The sequence below is a fragment of the Mugil cephalus genome, chromosome 22 (assembly GCF_022458985.1).
Source record: "Mugil cephalus isolate CIBA_MC_2020 chromosome 22, CIBA_Mcephalus_1.1, whole genome shotgun sequence".
Lineage (NCBI taxonomy): Eukaryota > Metazoa > Chordata > Actinopteri > Mugiliformes > Mugilidae > Mugil > Mugil cephalus.
This window is the reverse complement of record NC_061791.1, coordinates 1,547,810-1,573,401: the sequence shown is the minus strand read 5'-3', so window position 1 is coordinate 1,573,401 and position 25,592 is coordinate 1,547,810. Positions and strand designations below refer to the sequence as shown.

Below are 25,592 nucleotides of genomic sequence, written 5' to 3'. Positions count from 1 at the left end.
TACATAAGATCGTTTGCACCAAAAACATTAATGAATATAAATAAATATTAGAAGATAAACATATTTACAAAAAATAAATACATATAAACAAGTTCCTCCATTTAATATAAATATATAAATTTAAAAAATAAATCACCAAAAATGTTTAAAAATGCATATTCTCTGTAAGTCTGAAGCCACAATTTTAACCACCAATCTTTTTAAAATATGCACTTTATTTTTCTATAAATATATGATAAATAATAATATAATCTGTGTCTGTGTTCTTTATAAATAAATCATTATCCAACTGTTCATTATTTCTGGGATTAAAGACCCAAACGAGACATTCATGATGATAAACGACCAAAACAACCATTAAAGCTCAACGTTTCATTCTGTTCTTTAATCAGAGAATATTTCCTTCAAGGATCAGAATCACAGAGCGAGACCAGAAACAGTGGAAAGGTAAAAACATGCGACCGAAGCCTGCAGTCACAACGTGGCACAGACGGTTGTTTCAATAAAGCATTTGACATTTAAAAAAACACAAAGAGTACAAAAGTAGAAAGAAAAAAAAATTAAACATTTGGCAGAAGTTCAGGGTAAAGAAGACGTCTGAGTTTCAGTCCTGAAGGTTTGAACTGGATCCACGTCTGGTGGAGGTCACAGGTTTGGTTTCCTGACGTCATTTAAAGCTCGAGTTAAATGAAGCATCACGTTTTGGAAACAGGAAGTAAAATAATAATTTCATACTAATATATATATATATATATATAATATATTCTGACATCAACTGAATTTAAATCAGTTTCTACCAGCAGATGGTGCTTTTGAGTACATTTTATCTTTTATTATTTTCTCTTTCCATCTCTTCCCTTTTTAAGGTTAATAATAATAAAAAAATTAGCATTGCAAGCTGCTGTTATTAGTAGTAGTGGAAGAAGAAGAAGAAGAAGAAGAAGAAGAAGAAGAAGAAGTTATTGCATTGTGAAAAGAAAACAGATTTAACTTCTGATGTAAAACTCTCAACAAATTAATTCAAAACAGGTCAAAAGTAACAATCATCCAAGGAGTTTTTTAAGATCATTTCAGCCACGAAAATTAAGTTGGTACCCGCTGAGTAAGAAGAAAGGATGAATGCATGGACTCGTAAGTCGCTTCATTTCACAGCTCACGTCTCCGTAAACTTCCACTGCGTCGTCGTCTCTTCTAAAAACGTCTCCACGTCCCTGCAAGTGCTAATTTTAAAGTGCTCGTCCTCACATATAAAATTACAGACACTAAAAAATAAATCTTCTTCTCGCTCCTTTACTGTCAGGAACATCTAAAAAAAATAATAAAATAAAAACTTCCAGCAGTGGAGCTTTTAAACACAACAAACTCTCATCTGTCTTTTTGAAAGAAGGCAAATCCAGATTTAAAACTGGTTCTAAATTCTTAAAAATCAGGCTTTTCTTTACAAATATAAACATCTAAAATACTTTTTTCCCCACTTCTGAGGATGGTTTTAAGAGTAATTTCTACATTTGTTTCTCAACCCAGTCACAACAGTATTTAAATATTTTACTGCCACATAAACATTCTGCAAAAAATCATCTGTGAAATCGCTTAGAGAGCAGCTCAACCCGAGAAGAACCGAAGAAGATATTTGAATACTTCTGCAAATTGAATATAAAGTGTGTCACAAAATATGGAAGAATTATTAAAAACTGAGTGAGAAAGCTAGCTAGCGTTGCTAATGTGACATATATTCATGTTAGCATATTGCTAGCCGTCAGTATATTAGCATTGTATTTGGCTAGTTTGTCCATTGTGACCAGCTAGCTATAACGTTAGCCATTAGTAGCCTGTAGAGCTTTTCTGCAGCAGATATTTTGAATCGTCCTAATAAGAAAAGCCAAGATGTCAATAATGTTTTAAATGACAAGAAGCTAAGAAAAGGAAAAGATAGCATATCGATAAGAGAGCCTCCAAAAAAAAAAAAAAAAAAAAAATGTTGAAAGCATCTGATCTGTGTGGAGTTAATCCATCACGATTTTTTATGAATTTCACAGTTTAAGCTACACTTGGAGCCCTCTCCACGACATCGTCTCTTCTGGAATAGTTTAATTGCACCTAAATTAGCGCCTCCTGCCGTTTAGCTCGACAAACCGACTCGTAGCTTTACTACAACTAATGCTGAGGATAGAAATGAATTAACTGTGGACGGAAGCACGAACAAACCCTGAAACTGAATCAGCTGAATAGAATCCAGACATAATTCATTGTGTTATTTACTGCTGTGCTTTCGCTACTGGATCAAGTATCGTCTGTGATAAAAAAAAAAAAAAAAACTGCAAATAATCTCTTACATCTTATTCTTTGATTGCATCCCATTAAGGTTCAATGTGCCTCTCTCTGAGGTTCGTTTCCTCCCTCTGACTTTGATTAAGTTTTTTTTTTTTTGGCAAACCTGACGTCAAACTGTCTCTTCAGAAACGTCTGATTGGAGGTTTTGTTTTAGCTCCGGCTTCAGCTTTCAGTCGATCAGGAATCGTGAACCCGCCACCAGACTGAGCCCCAGAGCCAGTCTGCTCCACGTCAGCCCGGAGACGCCCCCCTCCACCCCCTGGTGTAAGGTGTAGTTGCAGGGAGGTGTGATTTGAGCTTGTGTGGGGTTAGGGCTGAAGTTATCCGGGGTGGAACCAGTCGTTGTGGCGATGCGTTGCAACCGGAAGTCGTGCTTCATGGCGGAGAAGCGACTTTGATCGTCAGTGATGTTGAGAACCTCCGTCAAAACCTCGTGACCTGGATACGACACCTGTCAATCAAAGAGATCAGAGCGAAGGGCACTTTAAGTTCAACGCAACAGCTTAATATCCTATAAATAAACCTAACACCAACTCCAGACATTTTCCATTTGATTTACTGCAAAGAGTGTCTGGACCAAGTCGTTGCACTTGAACGCAGAACAAACACTACACTCAACAATCAGTTGGTTCTGGAGGAAATAACGCTTCATACCAGCAGGTGGCAGTCATCTGTATTTATTATTCTAGAGGGGAAACTGAAAGAGAACAATTAGCTGAGTTTAGAAAGTTAGGAATACCTACAATTAGCTGAGAGGCTATGAAGCTATGAAAGAGCTGGGAGGCTAGGATGAGCTACTATTAGCTGGGAAGCCATGAAGCTAGAAGGAGCTAGTATTAGCTCGGAAACTATGAAGCTAGGAAGGGGAGCTAGAAATATAGGGAGTGCTACTATTAGCTGGGAAAGCAGGACGAGCTATTATTAGCTGGGAGACTAGGAAGAGCTGCTATAAGCTGGGAAGCCATGAAGCTAGGAAGAGCTATTATTACTATTAAACCCTTTTTATATATCTGCTCTTGACCTTTATTATCATTTTTTTTATTTCCTTAAGTCTAATTTATGCTCTACAGTTTTTTTCATTACAACTTACAGTCACAGAAAAATCACTCTGGAGGATATGGTTTTAACTTTAGCTAGGGTTAGCATAAATCTAACTCATTAAGTTTTCTTTATTGACTGCTACTGAAATTATTATACACTATTTCTATTGTTTAAACCTTTTATATACAAAAAAGTCTGATTTTAACTGCAGATGTTTTGAGTGAATATGAAGTTACGGCCACTAGAGGTCACTGTATCACTGTGTGTTGGACACTATCGATGGTGACTTCTGCACTATGAGCACGTTTTCATCTGGGCTGTTTGAAGTTTAAGACCTGGTTTATAGCAGGTCGTATACGGGTTCATTTCCGTATAAAAAGTCAAACGTGTGTTTACTGTAAAGCTGTAGGTTCCAGGTAACAGCAGTCTGTAGTATTCTCCATGTCGGTCGGTTCTGAATGGACACATGTTTTTGCGACCTTTGACCTCCACCACTGCATTCTGCACCGGCATACCGGAGCCATCGAACACGCGGCCTTTGACCCCTGAAAGTAAACATTCACAGGACATTGTGGCAGAGGTAAGACAAACAGATAAACAGTAGATGTACGAGGAGACTAACAGAACAGACAGGTGCAGAGCGAGACAAGAAAAAACGCCTCACGGCTTCTGTATCTGGACCAAGTCGTTGCACGAAGCTATGAAAGAGCTACTATTAGCTGAGAGGCGAAGAAGCTAGGAAGAGCTACTATTAGCTGAGGAGCTAGGAAGCTATAAAAGAGCTACTATTAACTGGAAGGCTAGGATAAGCTACTATTAGCTGGGAACCCATGAAGCTAGGAAGAGCTACTAATAGCTGGATGGCTAGGAAGCTATGAAAGAATTACTATTAGCTGGAAGGCTAGGATGAGGTACTATTAGCTGGGAAGCCATGAAGCTAGGAAGAGCTACTAATAGCTGGACGGCTAGGAAGCTATGAAAGAATTACTATTAGCTGGAAGGCTAGGATGAGCTACTATTAGCTGGGAAGCCATGAAGTTAGGAAGAGCTACTAATAGCTGGATGGCTAGGAAGCTATGAAAGAGCTACTATAAGCTGAGAGGCTAGGATGAGTTACTATTAGCTGGGAGGCGAAGAAGCTAGGAAGAGCTGAGGAGCTAGAAAAGCTGGAAGGCTAGGATAAGCTACTGTTAGCAGGGAACCCACGAAGCTAGGAAGAACTACTGATAGCTGGACGGCTGGGAAACTATGAAAGAATTATTATTAACTGGAAGGCTAGGATGAGCTACTATTAGCTGGGAACCCATGAAGCTAGGAAGAGGTACTAATAGCTAGTAAGCTAGGAAGGGCTTCTATTAGCTAGGAAGCTATGAAGCTAGGAAGAGCTACTGTTAGCTAGAAAGAGCTGCTATTACCTGGGAAACTACAACCTTAGGATTTCCTACTATTAGTTGGGAGGCTAGAAGGAGCTGCTATTAGCTGGGAAGCCATGAAGCTAGGAAGCTAGCTACTGTTAGCTAGGAGGAGACAGAGGACAGGGTCAGACCAGGTACTGACCCAGGTGGACCTGCTCCATGTAGGCCATCAGAGCCCCTTTGTTGTCGTTCCACAGACCAGGAAGCTCTTTTTCTGGAGGAAACTTGCAGCAGGACACCTCCAGAGTCACCTCCAAACACTGAGCCCACACATAGTTGTAGTCCTGCATCCCGCCTGCAAACACACAACACAACTCCGGTTCGTAAAATGTCTTAAAGAAATCAACAGTTTAAATATGGACTCAAATATATTGCAACCACGAAAACATACAGACGTCAACAAGAGCCTCACAACATCTTCATCTTTGTGAGACACGTTGAAAATCTGCAAATGATTACTGCTGTCAGAGATAATGAGCTCAAACCGACAGGCGAGAACTGACTGGAATGTTTCTGACAGGACTGGATATTCAGGAGAACATCATAGCTTAGCTTAGCACTGTGACCCTAATGCAGAAACCATCTGTTAGAGACAGCAGCTGCTAACTGGGGATGCCGACCTATGAGAGGGTACCACTGGTACCCGTTGGTGATGCCCTCCGGGAAGGGCCCGCTGTCTGTGCAGACGTTCCCCTGGTGCATGGTGCCGTGGTTCTCAGAGTAAACCTTGGACAGGTGAACGAACACGTCGTTGTCGGGGCTAACGCTGGCCCCGCCCACCAGCTCACTGCCTGAAATCAGAACACAAACGGTAAATAAGGTCTTGTTGCTCCCGTTTTCCTACCAGTTTTATCAAAGACTGGGACACATTTGATGTCATTCTAATCTGCAGTGTCATTAGCTGCCACCAGAGGGCGCAGCAACACAGACTTATTCAAATACAGCTCCAGGTCCAATGAATGAGGTCACTAGGACCTGGACCAGGTCTCAGGAGGTCTCAGCTGCTGTTGTGTATTTATGAGACACAACAAACCAGGTTCCTGTCACTGTTCATCAAAGAAAAAACAAAAAAAAACATCTTGTCTTGTGACTGTGGACGTGGAAGTGTGTGTGTGTGTGTGTGTACTTGTATTTTGATATCTTTCCGAGGACCAGTTTAAGTTTTACACCAGAGGCGTCAAACTCACGAACAGAACAACATGATCTCTAATGGGACGGATCTAAAAAATAATGACAACCTGAGATGTTTCCCTTTGTTTTATTACTGTGTTATCGTTATATTTGTTATTATTGTTATTGTTATTATTAATGATTATATTGATAGGAAGCAAAGTGTTCAGATATTATTAATCTATTAAGAATGAGCAGGATAAAATGAGTCTGTTCTTCCTCCCACTCCTTTGATTTTCAGATATGTTGAATCTGTCATTTCCAGGTTGTTTATTTTTCATTGTGTGTTATTTATCCTCATTATGCCCATTTGAGGATGAATCAAACTAGACTAAACTAAAGTATGAACAAAAAACGACTAAACTAATTAAAGTAAAACCTAAACTAAACAAACTGAACTAAACAAACTAAAACCTAAAGTAAACTAAACATGAAACTAAATGAAACTACACAGAACTGAACTAAACTGATCTCAAAATTAAAGCTAAACTAGACTAAATTAAACCAAACTAAAAACTAAACTAGACCAAACTAAAACTTAAGTAAACTAAGAACTAAACTAAACGAAACTACACAAAACTAAAGCTAAAGTAAACTAAACTAAACTAAACTAGACTAGACTAGACAGATTAAACTAAGGCGGAGGCGTCAAACTCATGTTAGTTCAGGGTCCACGTACAGAACAACATGATCTCTTCAAATAATGACAACTTCAAATGTTTCCCTTTGTTTTAGCACAAACAAGAACATTACGAAAGTGTTTACATTTAATGAGCTGCACTGTTACAAAACCTTTTATGAACAACCAGATGTTTCTCAAGATGTGTCTCAATGTTGAGTTACGTCCACAGCTCTTTACTAATATCGTGTGAAACCTGGGAGAAGTAGTTACTTTTAATTGGAAAAGGTGCAGTTAATGTCTTCAATGTAATTTTTGCACTTATGTTTGACGCCTGTGTTTTACACCATCAGATTGAGGACATCTGTGCAAAGTGAGGACATTCTCTACGAGGCTGTTTGAAGTTTAAAACTCAGTTGTAGGTTATGGCTAGGAGGAGGGTTAGGGGCTAGGGGTTAGGGGTTAGGGGTTAGGGGTTAGGGGCTAGGGAACACTTTATGCCAATGAGTGTCCCCACAGAAATAGCCAAACAAACAGGGTGTGTTTACCTCCGTTGCCGTTGTCGTACGGGTAACTGGCCACCACAGCTCCTCCATGGAGGTTAGCAGAGAGAACGAATGTCTCTGTCCTCAACCAGCCAATCACAGCTCTCACCTGAAGGAAGGAAGGAAGGAAGGAAGGAAGGAAGGAAGGAAGGAAGGAAGGAAGGAAGGACGTAAGGAAAAAAGAGTCAGACTCCTCATACTGTACATTTCTAATAATCAGTTTCTCGTCTCTACGCTCCATCAAACATCTAAAACGCGTATAGTTGGATGCCAGATACGTCACTTTGAGCAGCAGATTAATCGTTTAGTTTTTTTAACGCGTTAATCGTCACCTCTGGTTCCCTCTCGTCCTCGTCCAGCCGAGGTTGCCCTCGGACACCGCGAGGCGCGGGAAGCCTGTTCAGGCACGTTGAGGTTAAACCTGGAGAGATCAGAAACAACGAGTACTCGTTATTATGGTATATCAACAAACAGAAACCAGACACAACAAACAGCAAACTTTATTTATAATCAACAAACCAACCAACCAACTAACAAACCAACAAACCAACCAACCAATCAACCAACAAACCAGCCAACCAACCAACCAACCAACCAACCAACAAACAAACCAACAAACCAACCAACAAACCAATCAACTAACAAACCAACCAACCAACAAACCAACCAATCAACCAACAAACCAACCAACCAACCAACCAACAAACCAACTAACAAACAAACCAACCAACAAACCAACCAATCAACCAACAAACCAACCAACCAACCAACCAACCAACAAACCAACCAACCAACCAACCAACCAACAAACCAACAAACCAACCAACCAATCAATCAACTAACAAACCAATCAACCAACACCAACAAACCAACCAACCAACTAACAAACAAACAACACAACCAAACAAACCAACACCACCAACCAACCAACCAACACCAACCAAACAACTAACAACAACCAACCAACCAACTAACAAACCAACAAACCAACCAACCAATCAACCAACAAACCAACAACAAACCAAACTAACAACCAACCAACAACCAACAACCAACCAATCAACTACATAACCAACCAACAACATCAACAACAACAACTTACAACAAACTCAACAAACAAAACACCAATCACTTATTTTAAGAACTTTCCACAATTAACACAACAAAAATTAAGAACAACGGAAGGAATGAAGGGTTAGACACACAACTTAATAATCTTAAGAACGACAAATAAAAGCAGCAGAACTGTGGAAACACCAGAGGCTGAAAAAAGCAACAACAGAAAGTAAAATGAGTCACTAAATAAAAACTAGAAACTAATTAACAGAAATGGAAGAAAACATAAGAAGAAGAAGTTGTTATTGTCCAGTAAAGACAATCTCATCCAGTTTTGCAGCTCTTTGACTCATGAGCAATAAAAACAGAAAGGACAGAAACATAAAACTAAACTACAGCTGCTATAAAGACACAATAACACAATATAATATACAATAAAAGAACACGGTGGCACAGAAACGAATGTTAACAACTAAACTACAGTGAAAATGTTCAGTGTAAGTGAACTGGGGACGAAATAGTAAACATATTTTCATATTTCAATACTTCTTTCCTTCTCTTATTTTACATTATTAAACATAACTTAATTTCTGAACTGATTTGTTTTGGTTCATCTGGTTTGTCTGGTTTACTTGGGCTGTTACCACCTGGTCAGTATCAGCTTTATAAATATGTTTACTATGAAAAATTGTGACAAAACAGTAACTTCTCAACAAACCCCTCACTTGTTCAATTTTTCCACGACACTGACACAATAAATAAATAGCATCTCTGGCATATATTTTTTTATTTATTTATGGGATATATTTATTTATTTATGGAATATATTCATTTATTTATGGCATATATCTGTAGGTATTTATTTATGTATAATTTTATAAATTTATTATTAATTGTGGCAGACTTGTTGCTCCGTAATTCTGCACTACGTGGGATAAATGAACGTTTATCATGCATCTTAACATGGAGCTGATACGATGCAGGAAACACTCCGGGACTCTGGGAAACTCTTTAATGTCATTTATTTTTTGTGCGTTTGTGTGTCCAGCTGCTGCCAAGCCTCCCTTGAGCAAGGCAGCTTCTCTGGAAACGTTTTCCCACGGTCCCCCGGTCCATCCAGGAAGTGAGCGCCTCTTTTTTTAAACAGCAGCTGCTAAAATAAAACTGATCATCATCATCAGCATGAACACGACTTTATTTGTGTCGGCTGGGATTTAGACAAACATTCAGTCTCATGGGTTAATGAGGAACGAGCAGGTGAAGACGACCTGGTTAGAAAAAAATCACACGTCTGAGAACAAGATTTAGCCAATTACAACGTAACCAAACTGGAAAGAAGAAGAAGAAACAAGAATAGAAGAAGGAGACGAAGTAGAATATGCAGAAAAGTAGGAGTACAAGAAGAAGAGACAAGAAACAAGAGAAGAAGAAAATGAAAAAGTAGTAGTAGAAGATGGAGGGGAAACAAAAAAAGAGGAACACACAGAAGCAGATGCTTAAAAAAGGAGCAGAAGAAGAAAAGAGAAGATACAATAGAAGAAGTAGAAACAGGATTAGAAACAACAGAAGAAGAAGGATATACAACAAAAATACAGTAGAAGAAGAAGCAGAAGACAAAATAAAAGAGCAAAAAGACTTTTAAACTGAATTTAACTTTTTATTATTATTCCCTATTTTATCTTTTTAGACCCTTTAATTAACTTTAATTTTATATTCATTTTATTATTTTTACCTTTTAATGAATTTTATCTATTACAGTTATAATATCTCTTGGGTCTGTTGGTTTTGATTTGTTTTATGTAAAACACTTTGGGTTTCATCCTTTGGACGAAAACTGTTCAATAAATAAAGTTTGATTGAGTTTGAATACACAGAAAAGTAGTAGAAGAAGAAGAAGGAATAAAAGAAGAGATAGAAGAAGAAAGAGAAGAAACGAGGAGGAAAAAGTAGCAGAAACAGGCAAAGAAGAAAATGAAAAAGACACAATAGAAGAAAAAGTAGAAGAAGAAAAGAAAGAGCGAGATGAAGAACAAGAAGGAGAAAGAGATGAAGAAAAGTAGATGAACAAGAAGAAAAGCAGAAGAACCAGAAGAAGAAGTGAAAGGTCAAGAAGAAGAAGACGAGGAAAAAACAGAAGAAGAAGAAGAAGACGAGGAAAAAACAGAAGAAGAAGATGTGAGTGGTGCAGGATGACTGTCCTCCTGATTCTGTTTCCTTCCTCTTGGAAAGAGACCACACACAAACCAAGCTGAACACAATAACACGACGAGATTAACACAAAAACACAAGAGTCTCCCATAAACAGAAACACAAGGAGCCAAAACACACATAATTAGACAATTAAAGGCTTAAAGTGTGACGGTGTGTTCGTGCGATAGGGATCTAACATGGCTTCCTGCTAATCACAGTGTTTCTGGGCGTTGAATGGTTTAGTCTTGGCTAAATTATCCGAGTCTTTATCTGGGTATTTGATCTGAAAGGAGACGTCCCTCCACAAACCTCCACGGATCACATGACTCACGACTATTTAATATTTGGACCCTGGAAAAAGAGCTGAGCCGTGAAGGAGAGATTCCCCTCATACATATTCTATGAGCGTACGGCAAATAAAAGCTCTGAACCGTTCCATCCGTTATTCACATACAGGTCTCTGTTTACTCTCCTGTAACTCTTCTTCTCTCCTGAGCTCTAAAACCTTCTGCTTTCACTTCATTATTCACTTAAAGACACACAAGAAGAAGAAGAAGAAATACAAGTAACGCGAAGCAGAGTGAGAATAAGACCAGGGGCGTTGAACCCATGTTGGTTCAGGATCTCACAGGAGTCAGACCTTCAAACAATGACAACTTCAAATGTTCCTCTTTGTTTTAGCACAAAGGTTTAATGAGCTGCACTGTTACAAAACCTTTTATGAACAACCAGATGTTTCTAAAGATGTTTCTCAGTGTTGTGTTACGTCCACAGCTCTTCACTAAAACTGTGTGAAACTTAGGAAAAGTAGCTGCTTTTACTGGAAAAGTCGCAGTTAATGTCTTCAATGTAGTTTTTGCACTTTGCAAGTTCATCTCGCGGGTCAGATCAGACCCTCTGGTGGGACGCTTATGTTTGACACCTGTGCCGTAGAAGAAGAAACAAGAGAAGAAGAAAAAAAGAAGAAGTAGAAGTAGAAGAACATAGAAGCAGAAAATAGTAGAAGAAGAAGTAGAAGAAGAACACAGAAGCGGAAAATAGTAGAAGAAGAAACGAGAGAAGACGAAAAAAAGAAGAAGTAGAAGAAGAACATAGAAGCAGAAAATAGTAGAAGAAGAAACGAGAGAAGAACAAATCCGTGTTTTCATTTCCTCCATTAAATGTCCTTTTAGACAATAAAAAAATGCAGATTTCTAATAATTATTGTCTGTTTAAGTTGTTTGTAGACGACCTTAAAACTATTTTCCCTTAGAGACACTCGCACAGAGTACGGAGGAGGAGTTCTGACTTTTGTCTTGTTAGCGGACCTGATCTTCTTCTGTATTACAAGAAATATGGTCAGAATTATTATTATTATTATAATTTTTTGTGTGTAGTTGTGGGGCCTTTACTTTCCCATCTCAGTGAACTGGGATAAACTAGGGTTTGGTTTTCTTCCTTTTCTTTACTCTGCTTTTTCTTGGTAGATTGTGCGCTTGGTGCGTGTTTATAGCATGTGTGTATGTAACTAATAAAAAGAAGAAGAAGAAGAAGAAGAAGAGGAGGAGGAGGAGGAGTCCTGGGCCCGGCGGTGCGGAGGTGTGCGTTCGTGTACCTGCCCTGGCTGTAGACACAGTCCGTGTCGGAGTCGTCGAAGCCGTCGGGGTTCATCGTCGGCAGGATGTGGATGCGGGTGTTTCTCAGCATCTGCACCGGCCATGTTTCGTTGCTGCGGTAACCGCTCACCAGGAAGTCGATCAGCTGGAGCATCAGCTCCCGACTGAGAACCTGAAAATGAAAAAAAAAAAAGAAATTAAGACGTTAAAAGAAGAAGAAGGAGAAGAAGAAGAAGAAGAGCCGTGGCCTCTTCGGTGGAACCAGCTTCATGTCTGGATTCAGGAGGCAGATCCTGTTAGCGTTAGCGTTAGCGTTAGCCTTCAAACTTTACACTTTATGATAAAACTCCTAGTTAGAGGTGACTCTGCTGAGCACCTGTCCTCTAATTTCTTCTTCTCTCTTGCATCGAGCTCTTATTAATATTTCGATTGCTACATGTGTGATTTATTAACACGTATTCCTCCTCTCTTTCCTCTGGTTTTTTGCTGATTGACCTCAAGCAGAAGATTGATGGTTTTCAAGCCCAGTAGATGTAAAAGGTTTATTATGTTCTTTCCTTTTCAGTGAAAAACAGCATTTTAAGATGTTTTTAGCTTCTGTGTCTGTTCTGTGTTTGGTTTGTGTTTCTATGGTTACGTCTCATCGTTTAAACATGTGACAGAAATTTAAATCCACAACTTGAAGCTTTGTGCCGAGACCACACACCAAAATATTTCCCCACTTAGTTAAATGTTTTCTTTGAATGACATCTTCAACATTTCTCAACAAAAAACAAGTCATATGTATAAAAATATATATATTAGTGCCTGATAATAAGAAAATATGTCCAGAAGATCTGTTACTGAACACGTTATATCACTGAACTCAGCAGGAAATTTAACTGAATTTAAAAGCCGAACACGTTCTGTAGTTTGAGAAATCAGGATAAAACAAACCGCCCTGAACTGACAAGAAGGAAGAAACGCCAGCGTCAGCGTCAGAGTCTGTAGTTTTCTGTAGCTTCCACCGGACCACAGCGAGTCGCTGATGCAGACGTGACTCGGCCGTAGACGCTGGTGAACGTCACGGAAGATGGAGCTGGACACGTCAAAGACAGATCACAGGCCGACGCTTTATTTCCTCCCTGATGCCCGGAGGGATAGTTCCGCTTAACTCTGAATTATATGGTCACGTTACGAACTCGACACTTTCCGGGATTTAATGTGCAGAGCTGTGTCGGGCGTCTTAACGCCGTCTCCTACACTCACTAAAAACCTTGAAGTATGTGAACTCAACGGCCTCGTCGCTGCTTCCTTGTTGCCTGTTGACAATCAGCACGTTTCAGTCGCTTCATCCAAGTCTTCAGCTCTAAGTGACTGTTTCCTCCAATTAATTACGCTCTAACCAGCCAGTAAAGGAGGAGGAAACCAGTGTGACCCCCCCAAACCCCCAAACTCCCACCACCACCTCCACCTCCACCCCCAGAACTGAAGAAGCTACTTCAAATTAGAATGAGAAAACCTTTATTTGTCCTGTAACGGGGGAATTGGAGTTTGCAGCAGCGTAAAGGAGCAGAAAAACAAGGGTAAAGAGTGGAAGATAAGATGGAACAGAATGAAAGAAACAATGACGTGGAGAAGTTTAGGTGGAGAAAATGTCTTCAAGAAACTTTAAGGTCCTTGATTTTTTTGCTTGTTTTGTTTTGTTTGGTTTTACATTTGCACAAATTTCATTCCAACGTCTTTTTATTTTTATTTTCTCTCTTGATGAAACTCTAAGACTCAAAGAGTTTATTGTCACGTCGACAGAAATGCCCGACAGTATAAGAAAAAGTAAGGAAATATTCATGTATGAGACGGAAACAGAACCGAAGGCTTTAAAAAGCTGCAGAGAGGAAGTGAGGAACCAAACTGCCATCAGGAAATGAGTCGAGGTTTGTTTTTTCCCTGAGACAGTCGGTTACTGGAAGCCAGAGGGCAAGGGCACGATCCAACCAACGAACGAACGAACGAATGAATGAATGAATGAATGAATGAAAGCCTCAGGAGTGAGAAAGAGAGAAGGGTGGGAGAGGTGGAAGGTTTGAATAGGAAGCTGCTCGCTCACATGTCAGGACTGGCTCTGCCTCCGGCCATCGCTCTGCTTTTCCACTTCCATCCATCGCTGCCTAAACTCTTCCCTTACTACCTCACACGCCCTGTTTTTTTTGTTTTTTTTTTACGTCGACAACACGCCTGCTGGTATTCAGCGGATTTGTTTTGGTAAATAGAAGCGTTTGTGAGTCAATCCGAGGCTTGAACCACAAGGAAAACCAGTGACGTGAGTCTGTAACGGATCTAAACTGGCTTTTACATGTTTACTGAGCACGTTAATGTATTTGTCAAACTTCCTACCACCTCCGTGGTTCATTAGTGACGGGGTGATTGGTCTTCATGGGGTACGTGCTGTTGTTGTTGTGTATTAGCAGATGTAAGATGATGTTTAGAAAGTAGAGACGAGTCAAAGCGTCACATAAACTGAAGAAGCCAAAGGAAAACTGAGTCACATGAACCCTGACAACATCACCTGATCGGCCACAACATTAAAACTATCCCCCCACAGCTACAGAGGGGTGTGGTTCAGATTTTATCTGGTGCTTAAAGAATGAAAACATACAAACTTTGCCCCAAAAAAAAGGTGTCTTTTTGTTTTTATGGCGTTTTGTGACGTGCAAGTTGAACAGACTATAAATACAGAAGGACTAAGAAATAAATGATCCAATATGAAAGTTTTTCTGCAGAAACATGACCATGATAGTCCTTCCTGGTGATATCTGTGAATTTCCTCCTCTTATTCTTTTGTCATTTGAGCCTCTTTGATCAGGATGAACGGAGTCGCTGCCATCGAAGAACAAAAAGGCCGCTGCATAAGATAATGACAGTGTTTGCTAACTCATCCTAAACTGGTAGGGATGGGACTTTTTTTAATAAAATGCTGTGTGTGGTCGGATGTTGAATCTAATTCCAGGTGTTTCCTCCTTGTTGCATCTTTAGAGCTGAAGACCAGACAAAGTTTTGACAGATGTTTGGTTTTAGACGTTGTTGAATCCATCCATAGAGCTGAGGAGGCTGAGACATTAGAGTTAGCACCGTTAGCATCACGGTACAGAGTATCAGTACTCATCCCTAGTGGCAGTGCTACAAGAAAAGGTCAAGGTCTGATCAACGTTACCAGGATTCATCCTCTGGGGATTATTAATGCATGTACCAACGTTCACACCAATGTGTCCAACAGAAGAGAAACTACACGGGTGTGATTCTAAGGAAGCTGGAGATGAGTGAAAAGGTCAAATGCAGGAGGAATTTCTTTTAATCTGAGTCGTCTGTTTGACTTGACGTTGCTGAGGCAGCAGCAGGGTTTAGCTTCCAGGCAGGAACGCTGCATTCCTGCTCCCGACTGACTGATCGGCGCTGATGAAGGATACGTCCTCACTCATCAGGTTCTAGTTTACTGACAGGCAGAGAATGTCCCGCGCTGCACACTGGAAATTCCTGCGCAACACAACACAGTTCGTAATGTGCCAGGAATGCATGGAGCTCGCTGACTGAACACGACGCCGTGCACAATGTAGGCGTGGAAGTCATCACCGATGTCAGTTACTATGCAATTAAGTAATTGCATTAACAGTTGAGCAACGCTCCGACCTGCCTTTGATTCCTCTGAGATTATCAAACTGTTGAACACAACTGGGTTTTATCACGTCTGCGTTTGTTCTTTTACTTCATTGTAGTTTTCAAAAGTTTGTACATGTCAGAAAAAAATAATCAAGAACTATAATAAGGGTACATTAGTTAGCGCTTTAAATCAGTTTGCTATTAAATTTAGCTAGCTATTTTAAACAGTTCTCCCTATTTCAAACATTAATTCCAGCTATTTATTTCAAATGGTTTAATTAGCCGTTTCAAACCATTATACATCAGCTTTAACCATTACAAACAGGCCTAGTTATCAATTACGTTTAGCTAGCTACTTTAAATGCTATGATTTTAGCTAGCTATGTCAATGAGTTGCTTTGAGGCAGCTTTTTAAAGTTAGCTAAACATTTAGCCGCGGTTATGTTTTTTTGCTTACTATTAAAAATGGCTGTTGATTATATTTAATTTTTGGCTAAATATTTAAATAGCTATTTCAAACGGTCTCACTGTTGCTGTAGCTATGTCAGTTTTCCATTCATTTTAGCTGCCCAGCTAGCTAACTGTTACCTATTACTTGTACCATGCTATAGGTATTCAGACATGAATGAGTTACTTTAGTTACCTATTCCTTAGTTCACAGGTGTCAAACATGTGGCCCGGGGGCCAAAAGCGGCCCGTCAGAGGGTCCAATCTGGGCCGCGGGATGAATATGCAAAGTGCAAAAATTACATTGAAGACATTAACTGCAACTTTTCCAATAAAAGTAACTACTTCTCCCAGGTTTCACACGATATTAGTAAAGAGCTGTGGACGTAACTCAATATTGAGACACATCTTGAGAAACATCTGGTTGTTCATAAAAGGTTTTGTAACAGTGCAGCTCATTAAATGTAAACACTTTCGTAATGTACTTGTTTGTGCTAAAACAAAGGGAAACATCTGAAGTTGTCATTATTTGAAGAGATCATGTTGTTCTGTTCGTGGACCCTGAACTAACATGAGTTTGACGCCTCCGCCTTAGTTTAATCTGTCTAGTCTAGTCTAGTCTAGTTTACTTTAGCTTGTTTAGTTTTGTGTAGTTTCGTTTAGTTTCGTTTTTAGTTTACTTAAGTTTTAGTTTGGTCTAGTTTAGTTTTTAGTTTGGTTTAATTTAGTCTAGTTTAGCTTTAATTTTGAGATCAGTTTAGTTCAGTTCTGTGTGGTTTCATTTAGTTTCATGTTTAGTTTACTTTAGGTTTTAGTTTGTTTAGTTCAGTTTGTTTAGTTTAGGTTTTACTTTAATTAGTTTAGTCGTTTTTTGTTCATACTTTAGTTTAGTCTAGTTTGATTCATCCTCAAATGGGCATAATGAGGATAAATAACACACAATGAAAAATAAACAACCTGGAAATGACAGATTCAATATATCTGAAAATCAAAGGAGTGGGAGGAAGAACAGACTCATTTTATCCCGCTCATTCTTAATAGATTAATAATATCTGAACACTTTGCTTCCTATCAATATAATCATTAATAATAACAATAACAATAATAACAAATGTAACTTCATCCAATTATTCTTGACTATGTCACGTAATTGAAACTAAACGTAATCTAACTGAAACCTGTAGCTAATGATTTTAATCGTTCATTCATTCTGTTTTTATAACATTGTTGAGACCAGTCCGACTAGTTTCCATGTTTACACGCTGTGTTCTCTGTCACATGTGGGCTATTTAATAATCAAACTGCTGTTTCTATATCAGTTGTGCACAGTCGCTCCCATGGCCGATCACAGAAAAACCCTCTTTGTACAAATATCCTGGGTTTTTAAACCACTGCCATGGGGAAGTGACATAAAATAGAACCGGCTTCTGTATCAAACCTAATCTCATAATTGTGTGAGTTTAAACAAAGTCGTTAAAAGTGTTTGTCGACCTCACAGGATATAAACTCTTATCATACAGGAACCTCGCTGACGACTATTCACGTAAACACCCACAGTAGCAAATAAACGCTACACGACACCTTTTCAGCGTTTTCATTGAGCTTAAAATTTCCGACGTTTTCGTGTCTGGATTCAGTGAAAAGGCTTCTTTTTTTTTTCTCGCTGGTTTCTTTCTGAACCGACACACTCCGCTGATCCTGTTTGCCGTCTGCTGTGTGTGTGAATGAGTGTGTCCGAGCGTGACTTGTCTATTTGAGGACATTTCATTGGACTTTCACACTCATCTGCACCTCCACAGTCACCGCGGCAACCGGGAGCCGCCGAGAGTTTCCATTACACTCGAGCACTTAACGTCATTATTTCTTTTTAACTTTTAATATTTGTGATTTATCATATTTTGGACTTTTCTATCGATGTAAATAGACTTTTAACCCTTTAACGTTCCTCTGGGTGGTTTATGGGTCTTTTTGAACCAATCAGAGCTCTGGACTCCAGGTGTGTTTGAGTAAATGCTGCATGATGTAAAATGTCATTTTCTTCCGGTTTCACTGATAAAAGTCATTATAGGATTCAACCAACACATTTTACATCAGGCGAACCAAACACCTTTTTATTTTTTAACTGTGTTCCAACTTTGATTCCTCCCGGACTAAACCACTTAGAGAGATTCTGAGAGTTGAATGAGCTCCAACATTAGTTTTTTTGCAAAACAAATATTGATCATTACGTCTGTATTTTAGTTATTTACGTTTTGGTTAACCAACATATTCCTAGAGATATTAAAATATGCAAATGTATTTTTATTTGTGCACAGAAAAGCATCTACTAAAAAAAAAACTATTTCTTTTCCTGTGGCGACTGTTTGATGAATTTTTAACAGATAAATCATTTCCTCCTTCTGTTTTTTTTTTTTTTTTTTTTGCTGAAGTTCTTTCCTGATGTCGACAGATGTTTTCACTGTTGACTCAGCGCCCTGTGTGTTCACTGTGTGTGTTCACTGTGTGTGTTCATCTGGGGATAATGGAGAGTAACACTGGCCACCACACACTCTGTCGTCTGCACACAAAACCCTGTGTTTGACTCCTGAAAGGCTTTTGTTGAACTCTTTAGTCTCTTTTTAGACTTTGCTTCCTGTTAAAGGGGAGAGGTCCTCTACTGGGGTTGGGTGGCGACGGCATTTCATGTATATACTGATCAGCCAGAACATTATGACCAGTGACAGTAAGTAAATAACCTTTAATTCATCTTGTGACAATTCAGTGTTCAGCTGGAAATCTTTTGGACCTGGTTATTCATTGGTGTGACTGTTATTTAGACATGTAGCACCCAGACCAGACCAGACCAGACCAGGACCCCCCCACCCCATAGAAATGACACTCCTTGATGGCAGCAGCCATCCCCAGCAGGATGCAGCCACAAAAACACTTTAGGAACAACTCAAAGCAACATGACGAACATCATATTCACTGGATCCCAAACTAGAAGCCTGTCCATTCTGTGATGGGTCACCACAAGGAAGACCTACACAATATTATACCCAATGGGTGTGTTTGTGTGCACCTCACCTCATTTCCATGCATGTTGGCCACATATTTGAACTCTGGGATGCCGACGACGTGATGGCGAGGGTTGACGCCCAGAGCCAACACCCACAGCTCCTGACCTGAGGGAGTAAACGGAGAATTTAAACGTTTGGATTTACATGTTTCTACTGAGGTTTTAAGTTACTAAAAGGCCTCAGTCATGAAGGAGTGAAGGGTTATGGTTTAACCCTTCACTCCTTCTCTGTGAGGGTTAGAAGCTTAACCCTAAGAGTGGAGTTAACCCAAGGGTGAAGGGTTAGACCTAACTCTAGGGTTAGAACTTTAACCCTAGGGTTAGAAGGTTAGGGTTAGGGGTTAGGGTTAGGGTTAGGGTTAGTTCTAACCCTAGGGTGAAGCGTTAACCTTAGGGCGCAGAGTTAGCGTTAACCCTAAGGTTAGAAGGTTAACCCTAGGGGGAAGGGTTAGAGTTAACTCTAGGGTTAGAACTTTAACCCAAGGTTTAACTCTAACCCCAGGGTTAAAAGGTTAAAGTTCTAACCCTAGGGTGAAGCATTAGCGTTAACCCTAGGGTAAACGGTTAGTAGTTTGAGGTTAGAGAAGGTCTATTATTTAAAGTTGGGGTTTTATAGGATGCCAACAGAATAGTGGAAAGTAGCCAATCTGATCATTTTGGGGCGGGGCTTAATGAGTATAACAGTAGTGATACTCGTCATCTGTAGTAATTAGTTTACGACTTAATAATCTCTGACCGGTCGGACGACTATCCAGTTGCTGAGGAGGAATTGTTCTCTAGAAAGAGTTTAGCTCTATTGCATCTGTCTTCCACAGATTTTATAGATAATATTTACCCATTTATTTTATTTGCTAAAGGTACTCAACATATTTCAGCCTGCAGCTCTAAACTTCTGATTTGTCTGTTTTCAGAGAATCTGCAGAGGATTTGTAGTTGAGCTGCACGACTTTATTTATGCTACATGCACTTACTGCTTACTGCATTTCTTGGATGCTGAAGTGCATTTCGCTGCTCTGTACCTGCACATGTGTAATGACAATAAACCTGAATCTAATCCAATATTCACTTCACAGTCTAACGACTTAAAGTCAACCTAATTGTCTAAAAGTCAAAGTAGAGCCGGATGAGTCAGATGTTTTAGTGCTGTTAGTACCATCAGCTGTTCATATTAATCTTAATATCTTACTATAGTTTACTGGGACAAATTTTTCTTTGCAGCTTTTTCAGTCAACAACATTCTCTACAGGGATTTCTGAGCCTGCGGATTCCTCTAGTTTGGATGCAGGAAAATGAGTCAGTATTCAAATGATTTCTCTCTGGAGTAAAAGCTACAAACGTGCAGCTGCAAGAGAAACTCTAAAAATGTGTCCACAGCCTGCAGCTTTTCGTTTTCTGATTCAGCCTCTGTCCTGATTTTTATTCACTTCACAGACTAATTCATTGAATCCATTCAGCTATGTCTTGGTTAACTGTCTAAAAATAAATTCTATATTAGTCCAGATTAATTTCTTTGATTGTTATTCTTAATCAGGTTCTCGACAAAGTTTGGATACAGGAAAATGAGTCATTAGTCAAATGAGTTGTCTCAGGATTGTTCAACCACAAGAGAAAATATAGAATTTCGTCTGCAAATAAACCAAAAAGTGTTTCTCAGAAAATCTTAAATAAATATCTCAATAAAAAACAGGTGATGAAAACATTTCTAAAAACTTCTCAAATACCTAAAGCTAAAACATCTTCACTCTCTCATGAGGTGGTTTTTTCAGACGTATCAATATAAAAGTTTATCGCAGAAGTGCAACGGAAACACGTTTTTCTAATCACCAGAGATAACGCAGGGGGTCATGTGACCAGTTCATCTGAAGTCCATCTTCCTCAAAGTGACGAGAATTTAAGAGAATTATGGGACATCGAGTAAAGAGGAGACTTTACCAGAGTTAAAGCTCATTTGAAAAACACTTTTAAATGGAAACATGTACGAGCAATTTCAGAAATACCGCTTTTATTTTGATAAAAACTAATGGCCTAAACACAAAACACAGCTACTTTTGCTTCTTGATTAAGTTCTCAGTAAAGATTTATTAACTGGAGGCTAAAGCTGGTTTGGATGCAGGGAAATGAATTCCCTCAGCAGTGGAAAGGTACGATTGTGCAGACCAGGCGCCTGGATGAGTGAATGAAGCTCTGCAGGCCTCAGCAGGGCACTAAGACTAACACAGTAACAGTAGAAGTCATCCCAGACTCCTGGGTGGCGACAGACGGGATGACTCAGGTTGGACGTGGGCCAGCTGGCGTCTCTGATTAGCCCAGATTAGCTCTGTGTTTGTGTGTGTGGAGTCAGATTAAGACGTCCCAGATTAAATTAACTGTCCCGTCATACGATCGCGGTCAATGTCCTGGTTGCCATAGCGACCTGACACCTGACACTTCATTGTCACCCTCCCTGTCCCGTTTGCGTCCACCTTTCAAGTTCGCTCCACATGCAGAACGGGGGCTGCTGCAGGAAACATTAGGAAACACCAGGGAATCGGATGCACGGTCCTTCTGTGTTAGCCTAGCTAGCTTAGCATGGCAAAACTTTAGGATCATGTTTTGGTTCAACGGTTCCACGAACCACAAATGAAAGGTTGAATCCACTGAAACTAATGCTGAACACCAGAACCTCCACAAACATGAGAGTCTTCCTCTTTCGTTTCTTTCTTACCGTGTCTCTGATTCTTCTCCATCCTTGAAAACCTTCCACTTCTTCTCCTCTTCCTCCTCCTCCACCTCATTATACTCTACTATTTCTTTTCCGCTTCATCATCCTCTTCTTCCACCTCATTCTCTCTTGTCTCTCAAATTTCTCCAATTGAACCTTTTTCCTGCTTCTCATCTTCTTCTCTATTATATATCCCAACCTGATAATAAGTGGTCATAATGTTACGGCTGATCAGTGTATATTCCCTCATATTATAAAACCTGAATCTTATTTAAGAAACCTGCATCTTAAAATTGACACCATGGACCATGAAGTACCTGTTAGTGACATTTATCAGAAGACAGAAGGAAGGAGCGTCCTCACCTCGGACCGACTGGCCGATGCTGTACAGGTGAGCGATGTCCGGGTTGGAGGTGCTGACCTGGTGGAGGTACTGCTCTATGTTCTGGTTATTGTGATACCGAAACTCCAGCATCGAGGCAGGACTCGGGAGGAGGAGGAGGAGGAAGACGAGGAGGAAGAGGACTGTCATCTCTGCACCGGCGGCTGTGGAAGTGACAAAAAACAGAAAATCTATGAGGGAAATAGTTAAAAATATGACGTGATTTAAAGTTGTTACTGCATCTCAAAGCAGCATCATAGAGGAGTAGGACTCTGTAAGAAGGACGTACGGGTCTTCAGGAAGGTTTCAGGGGTCAGACCTCATATTCTTTACGTTTTTGTTGGCGTTGGGCTCCTTTAAGACGTTTTAGAAGATCTCGGTTGGCATTATGTATTTAACTTCGTGTTATGACTGTGGTCGTAAATATCCACGAGTTTTGTTTGGCTGCTTTGTTTTAATTTGCATTGTTTCAGGTGTGTGCTGTTTCCAGAAGGTGATTGGTGCGAGAGGTCCCGGTCCTGGATCCTGATTGGCTGCAACAGGGAGCCATCGGGTAAATAAGAAGCTAAGACGGCGAGCCGGGGATGGCAGCACCGCTCCCGAACGGTTCTGTTAGCGTGGACTGCCAGTTTTATCATTTTCTCTCTTTGTTTGTTATTTTTGATTTATTTGATCATTCACTTACTTTCATTTTGTTTAATTTTTGTAAATGAACAACTTTTCTTGATATTTAACTCCTTGTGTCCTACGTGAGACCTATGGAAGATGGATGGGGGCACTAATTGTGTCCTAAACACCCCTAGACTGGGAATAACAGGGTTGTTAAAGAGGTGGTTCTCTGGCCCCTTGGGGATGTTGTCGAAGAGATGTAGGATGTAGGCCTTTAGGTAGGTTCCAGACTGAACGGATGTCCGTGAGGTGCTTCTAGGTAGAACCTTGAAGAAGTTTAACACGTGAATGAAGAGGTTGTCTGGGCCCTTGAGAAGGTTGTGGAAGAGACGTAGGAGCTCCTAGGACAGATGCTGGCATCTTTAGGAAGGTTTCAGGAGTCATACCTTAGGTCCTTCGGGTATTTGGAGGTTTTGGGCTCCTTGGTGATGTTTTAGAAGATCCTAGTGGGCGCTACAGCCAATGAAGAGATTGAGGCATCTGTGGTAGGTAGCAGAGTTAATGGACGTCCTTCAGGTGCTTTTAGGTAGATCCTTGAAGATGTTTAGAAGATCCTGGTGGGCACTGTAGTCAATGAAGAGATTGCTTGGACCCTTGAGAAGGTTGTTGAAGAGATGTGGTTGCTCTTAAGGCGGATGTAGGCAAAGGTGTTGGGCTCCTTAGAGGCGTTTAGAAGGTCCTGGTAGGCACCGTATTGAACCTTGAGAAGGTGGTTAAAGAGGTGAAGAGTTCCTAAGGAGGACATAGGCGTATTTAAAAGTCCTTGAGGTGTTTCTAGGTGTTCTTTGAAGAAGGTTTAGAAGTCACTGAATCAGTAATGGGGTCCTGGGTGGCACTGTAGTCAATGAAGAGGTTGTCTAGGCCATTGAGAAGATTAATAAGATTAAAGAGATGTAGGAGCTCCTGAGGAGGATGGAGGGGATTTTAGGAAGGTTTCAGGAGCCAGACCTCATATTATTAAGGTGTTTGTAGGTGTTGGGCTCGTTGAATACATTTGAGAAGATCCTGGTGGGCACTGCATTGAACCTTGAGAAGGTTATTAAAGAGGTGAAGAGATCCTAAGGAGGACATATGTGTTTCTAGGTGTTCTTTTAAGAAGGTTCTGGGGTCCTGGTTGGCACTGTAGTCAATGGAGAGGTTGTCTGAGCTTATGAGAAGGTTGCTGAATAGATGTAGGAGCTCCTAAGACAGATGTTGGCGTCTTCAGGAAGGTTTTGGGTTTTAATCCTTATATTCTTAAGGCATTTGTAGGTGTTGGGTTCTTCAAATACGCTTGAGAAGATGCTGGTGGGCACTGCATTGAACCTTGAGAAGGTTGTTGAAGAGATGTAGGAGTTCATAAGCATATTTAGATAGGCTGTAGATTTTATGAATGTTCTTGAGGTGTTTCTAGGTAGATCCTTGGAGACATTTTTGAAGGTCCTGTTGGGCACCGCAGGTTAAATGTCTCAACTGTAAAACCATAATTGCAGTTCTCTGGCGTCGTTCAGGAACGCGGTTTCAATTATATACGAGTGTACAAACAGGTTACTGTCACTGTCAATGACACATCAAGGAGACTTCAATGGCCTCAGCCGGTTCGGTAGCTTTTGTTCCGTCTTATTTGTTTGTCAAGGTTTATGCTTACTTCACTGATTTGTTGAATTCAGCGGTTAATTGCCTAAAAGTCCCTCCATGATGCCCACTGATTCAAAAACATACCCAGAACTGGACGTTTTTTTTTTTTTTTTTTGTTCATATAAAAATCAGAACACATTTATTTTGCTCATCACACGTTTGAATTTAGTCGAGATTAATTTCTTTGAGCCTCATTTCTAGACACAGAACTCTGAATTAGAGACCAATAAATCCTCTCATGAGCAGAACGTCGATTTGTGCAGATACAAATGAAAACTAAATATTTCACTTTGGATCCAAATGTTTTATACTAAATATCTAAATTTAAAAGCTAAGAATAAAAGAAAGCTAATAAATGATTAACTAATGTTTTGGCATCACTGAGATATTACGATTGTACTAGTTAAAGTTTTACCATAAAATTCAGGTCACTGATACTGTAAACAAATAAAACAACATATACAGAAATATTTTACTGAATATTATGGAGAGATTGAGAATCTGTGAATCACACAATGGGAAATTACAAAAAATAATATTATTATTCAAGAAGATGTTAAAATGTCTTGAGGCACAATGAAGCATCAGAAACAAACACAAAGTGAGGAAAATTAAAACAGCTCAGCTATGATTAAATGCTGAGGGGACACTCAGAGAAATGTGAGCAACTATCGAGCAGATGAGCGATAGTTGCTGATCGATTGTCAGCAACTAAAAGCCCGTTAGAGCAACACAGACTGACCTGTTCCTGGTGAGTGTGTCTCTGCAGAGGAAACAAAACACCTGCGCACCGACGACGAGGAGCGACACTTTAACCCGGAGGCTGACGCTTCTTTCAGGGCATGTTACTTATTCACCAGCCGCTCTCCGTCCGCTCCGTGCGGGAGGGGCGGAGCTTAGAGGACTGTGTGTGTGCGTGTGTGCGTGTGTGTGTGTGTGTGTGTGTGTGTGTGTGTGTTGGGGAGGATTCAACAGGTTTGTGAATGAAACAGAGCCACGATTCATCCGGTGCAAACAGACCGAAGTTCATGGGTTCTACTGTTTTTGCATCATTTTGCAGATTCAGTTTATTACTTTTGTTGTTTTACTGTTTTAATGTTATTTTGATGTCTATGTACGTTTA

At 40.0% G+C, this 25,592-nt stretch overlaps 1 protein-coding gene across 1 annotated transcript; it reads right to left on the bottom strand.

The window, feature by feature from the left end:
- Nucleotides 1-364: 364 nt before the first annotated feature.
- Nucleotides 365-25,173, bottom strand: cpm (carboxypeptidase M). The gene is made up of 9 exons (XM_047575957.1): nucleotides 22,165-25,173; nucleotides 19,109-19,206; nucleotides 11,753-12,134; nucleotides 7,454-7,542; nucleotides 7,125-7,230; nucleotides 5,408-5,578; nucleotides 4,930-5,082; nucleotides 3,769-3,917; nucleotides 365-2,782 (listed from the first exon to the last, which is right to left on the bottom strand). The coding sequence occupies exons 1-9, from the start codon at nucleotides 22,331-22,333 to the stop codon at nucleotides 2,501-2,503; spliced, it is 1,599 nt and encodes a 532-aa protein (XP_047431913.1). The 5' UTR covers nucleotides 22,334-25,173; the 3' UTR covers nucleotides 365-2,500.
- Between the last annotated feature and the right edge of the window lie 419 nt (nucleotides 25,174-25,592).

What these genes read in the sequence shown, in the direction of transcription:
- cpm (XM_047575957.1), bottom strand. Translation starts at nt 22,333, where the DNA reads ATGACAGTCCTCTTCCTCCTCGTCTTCCTCCTCCTCCTCCTCCCGAGT. An exon ending in CATCGGCCAGTCGGTCCGAG is followed by an intron (nt 19,207 to 22,164) that starts GTGAGGACGCTC and finishes TTACTCCCTCAG; the next exon opens with GTCAGGAGCTGTGGGTGTTG. An exon ending in GTACGACAACGGCAACGGAG is followed by an intron (nt 5,579 to 7,124) that starts GTAAACACACCC and finishes TTCTGATTTCAG; the next exon opens with GCAGTGAGCTGGTGGGCGGG.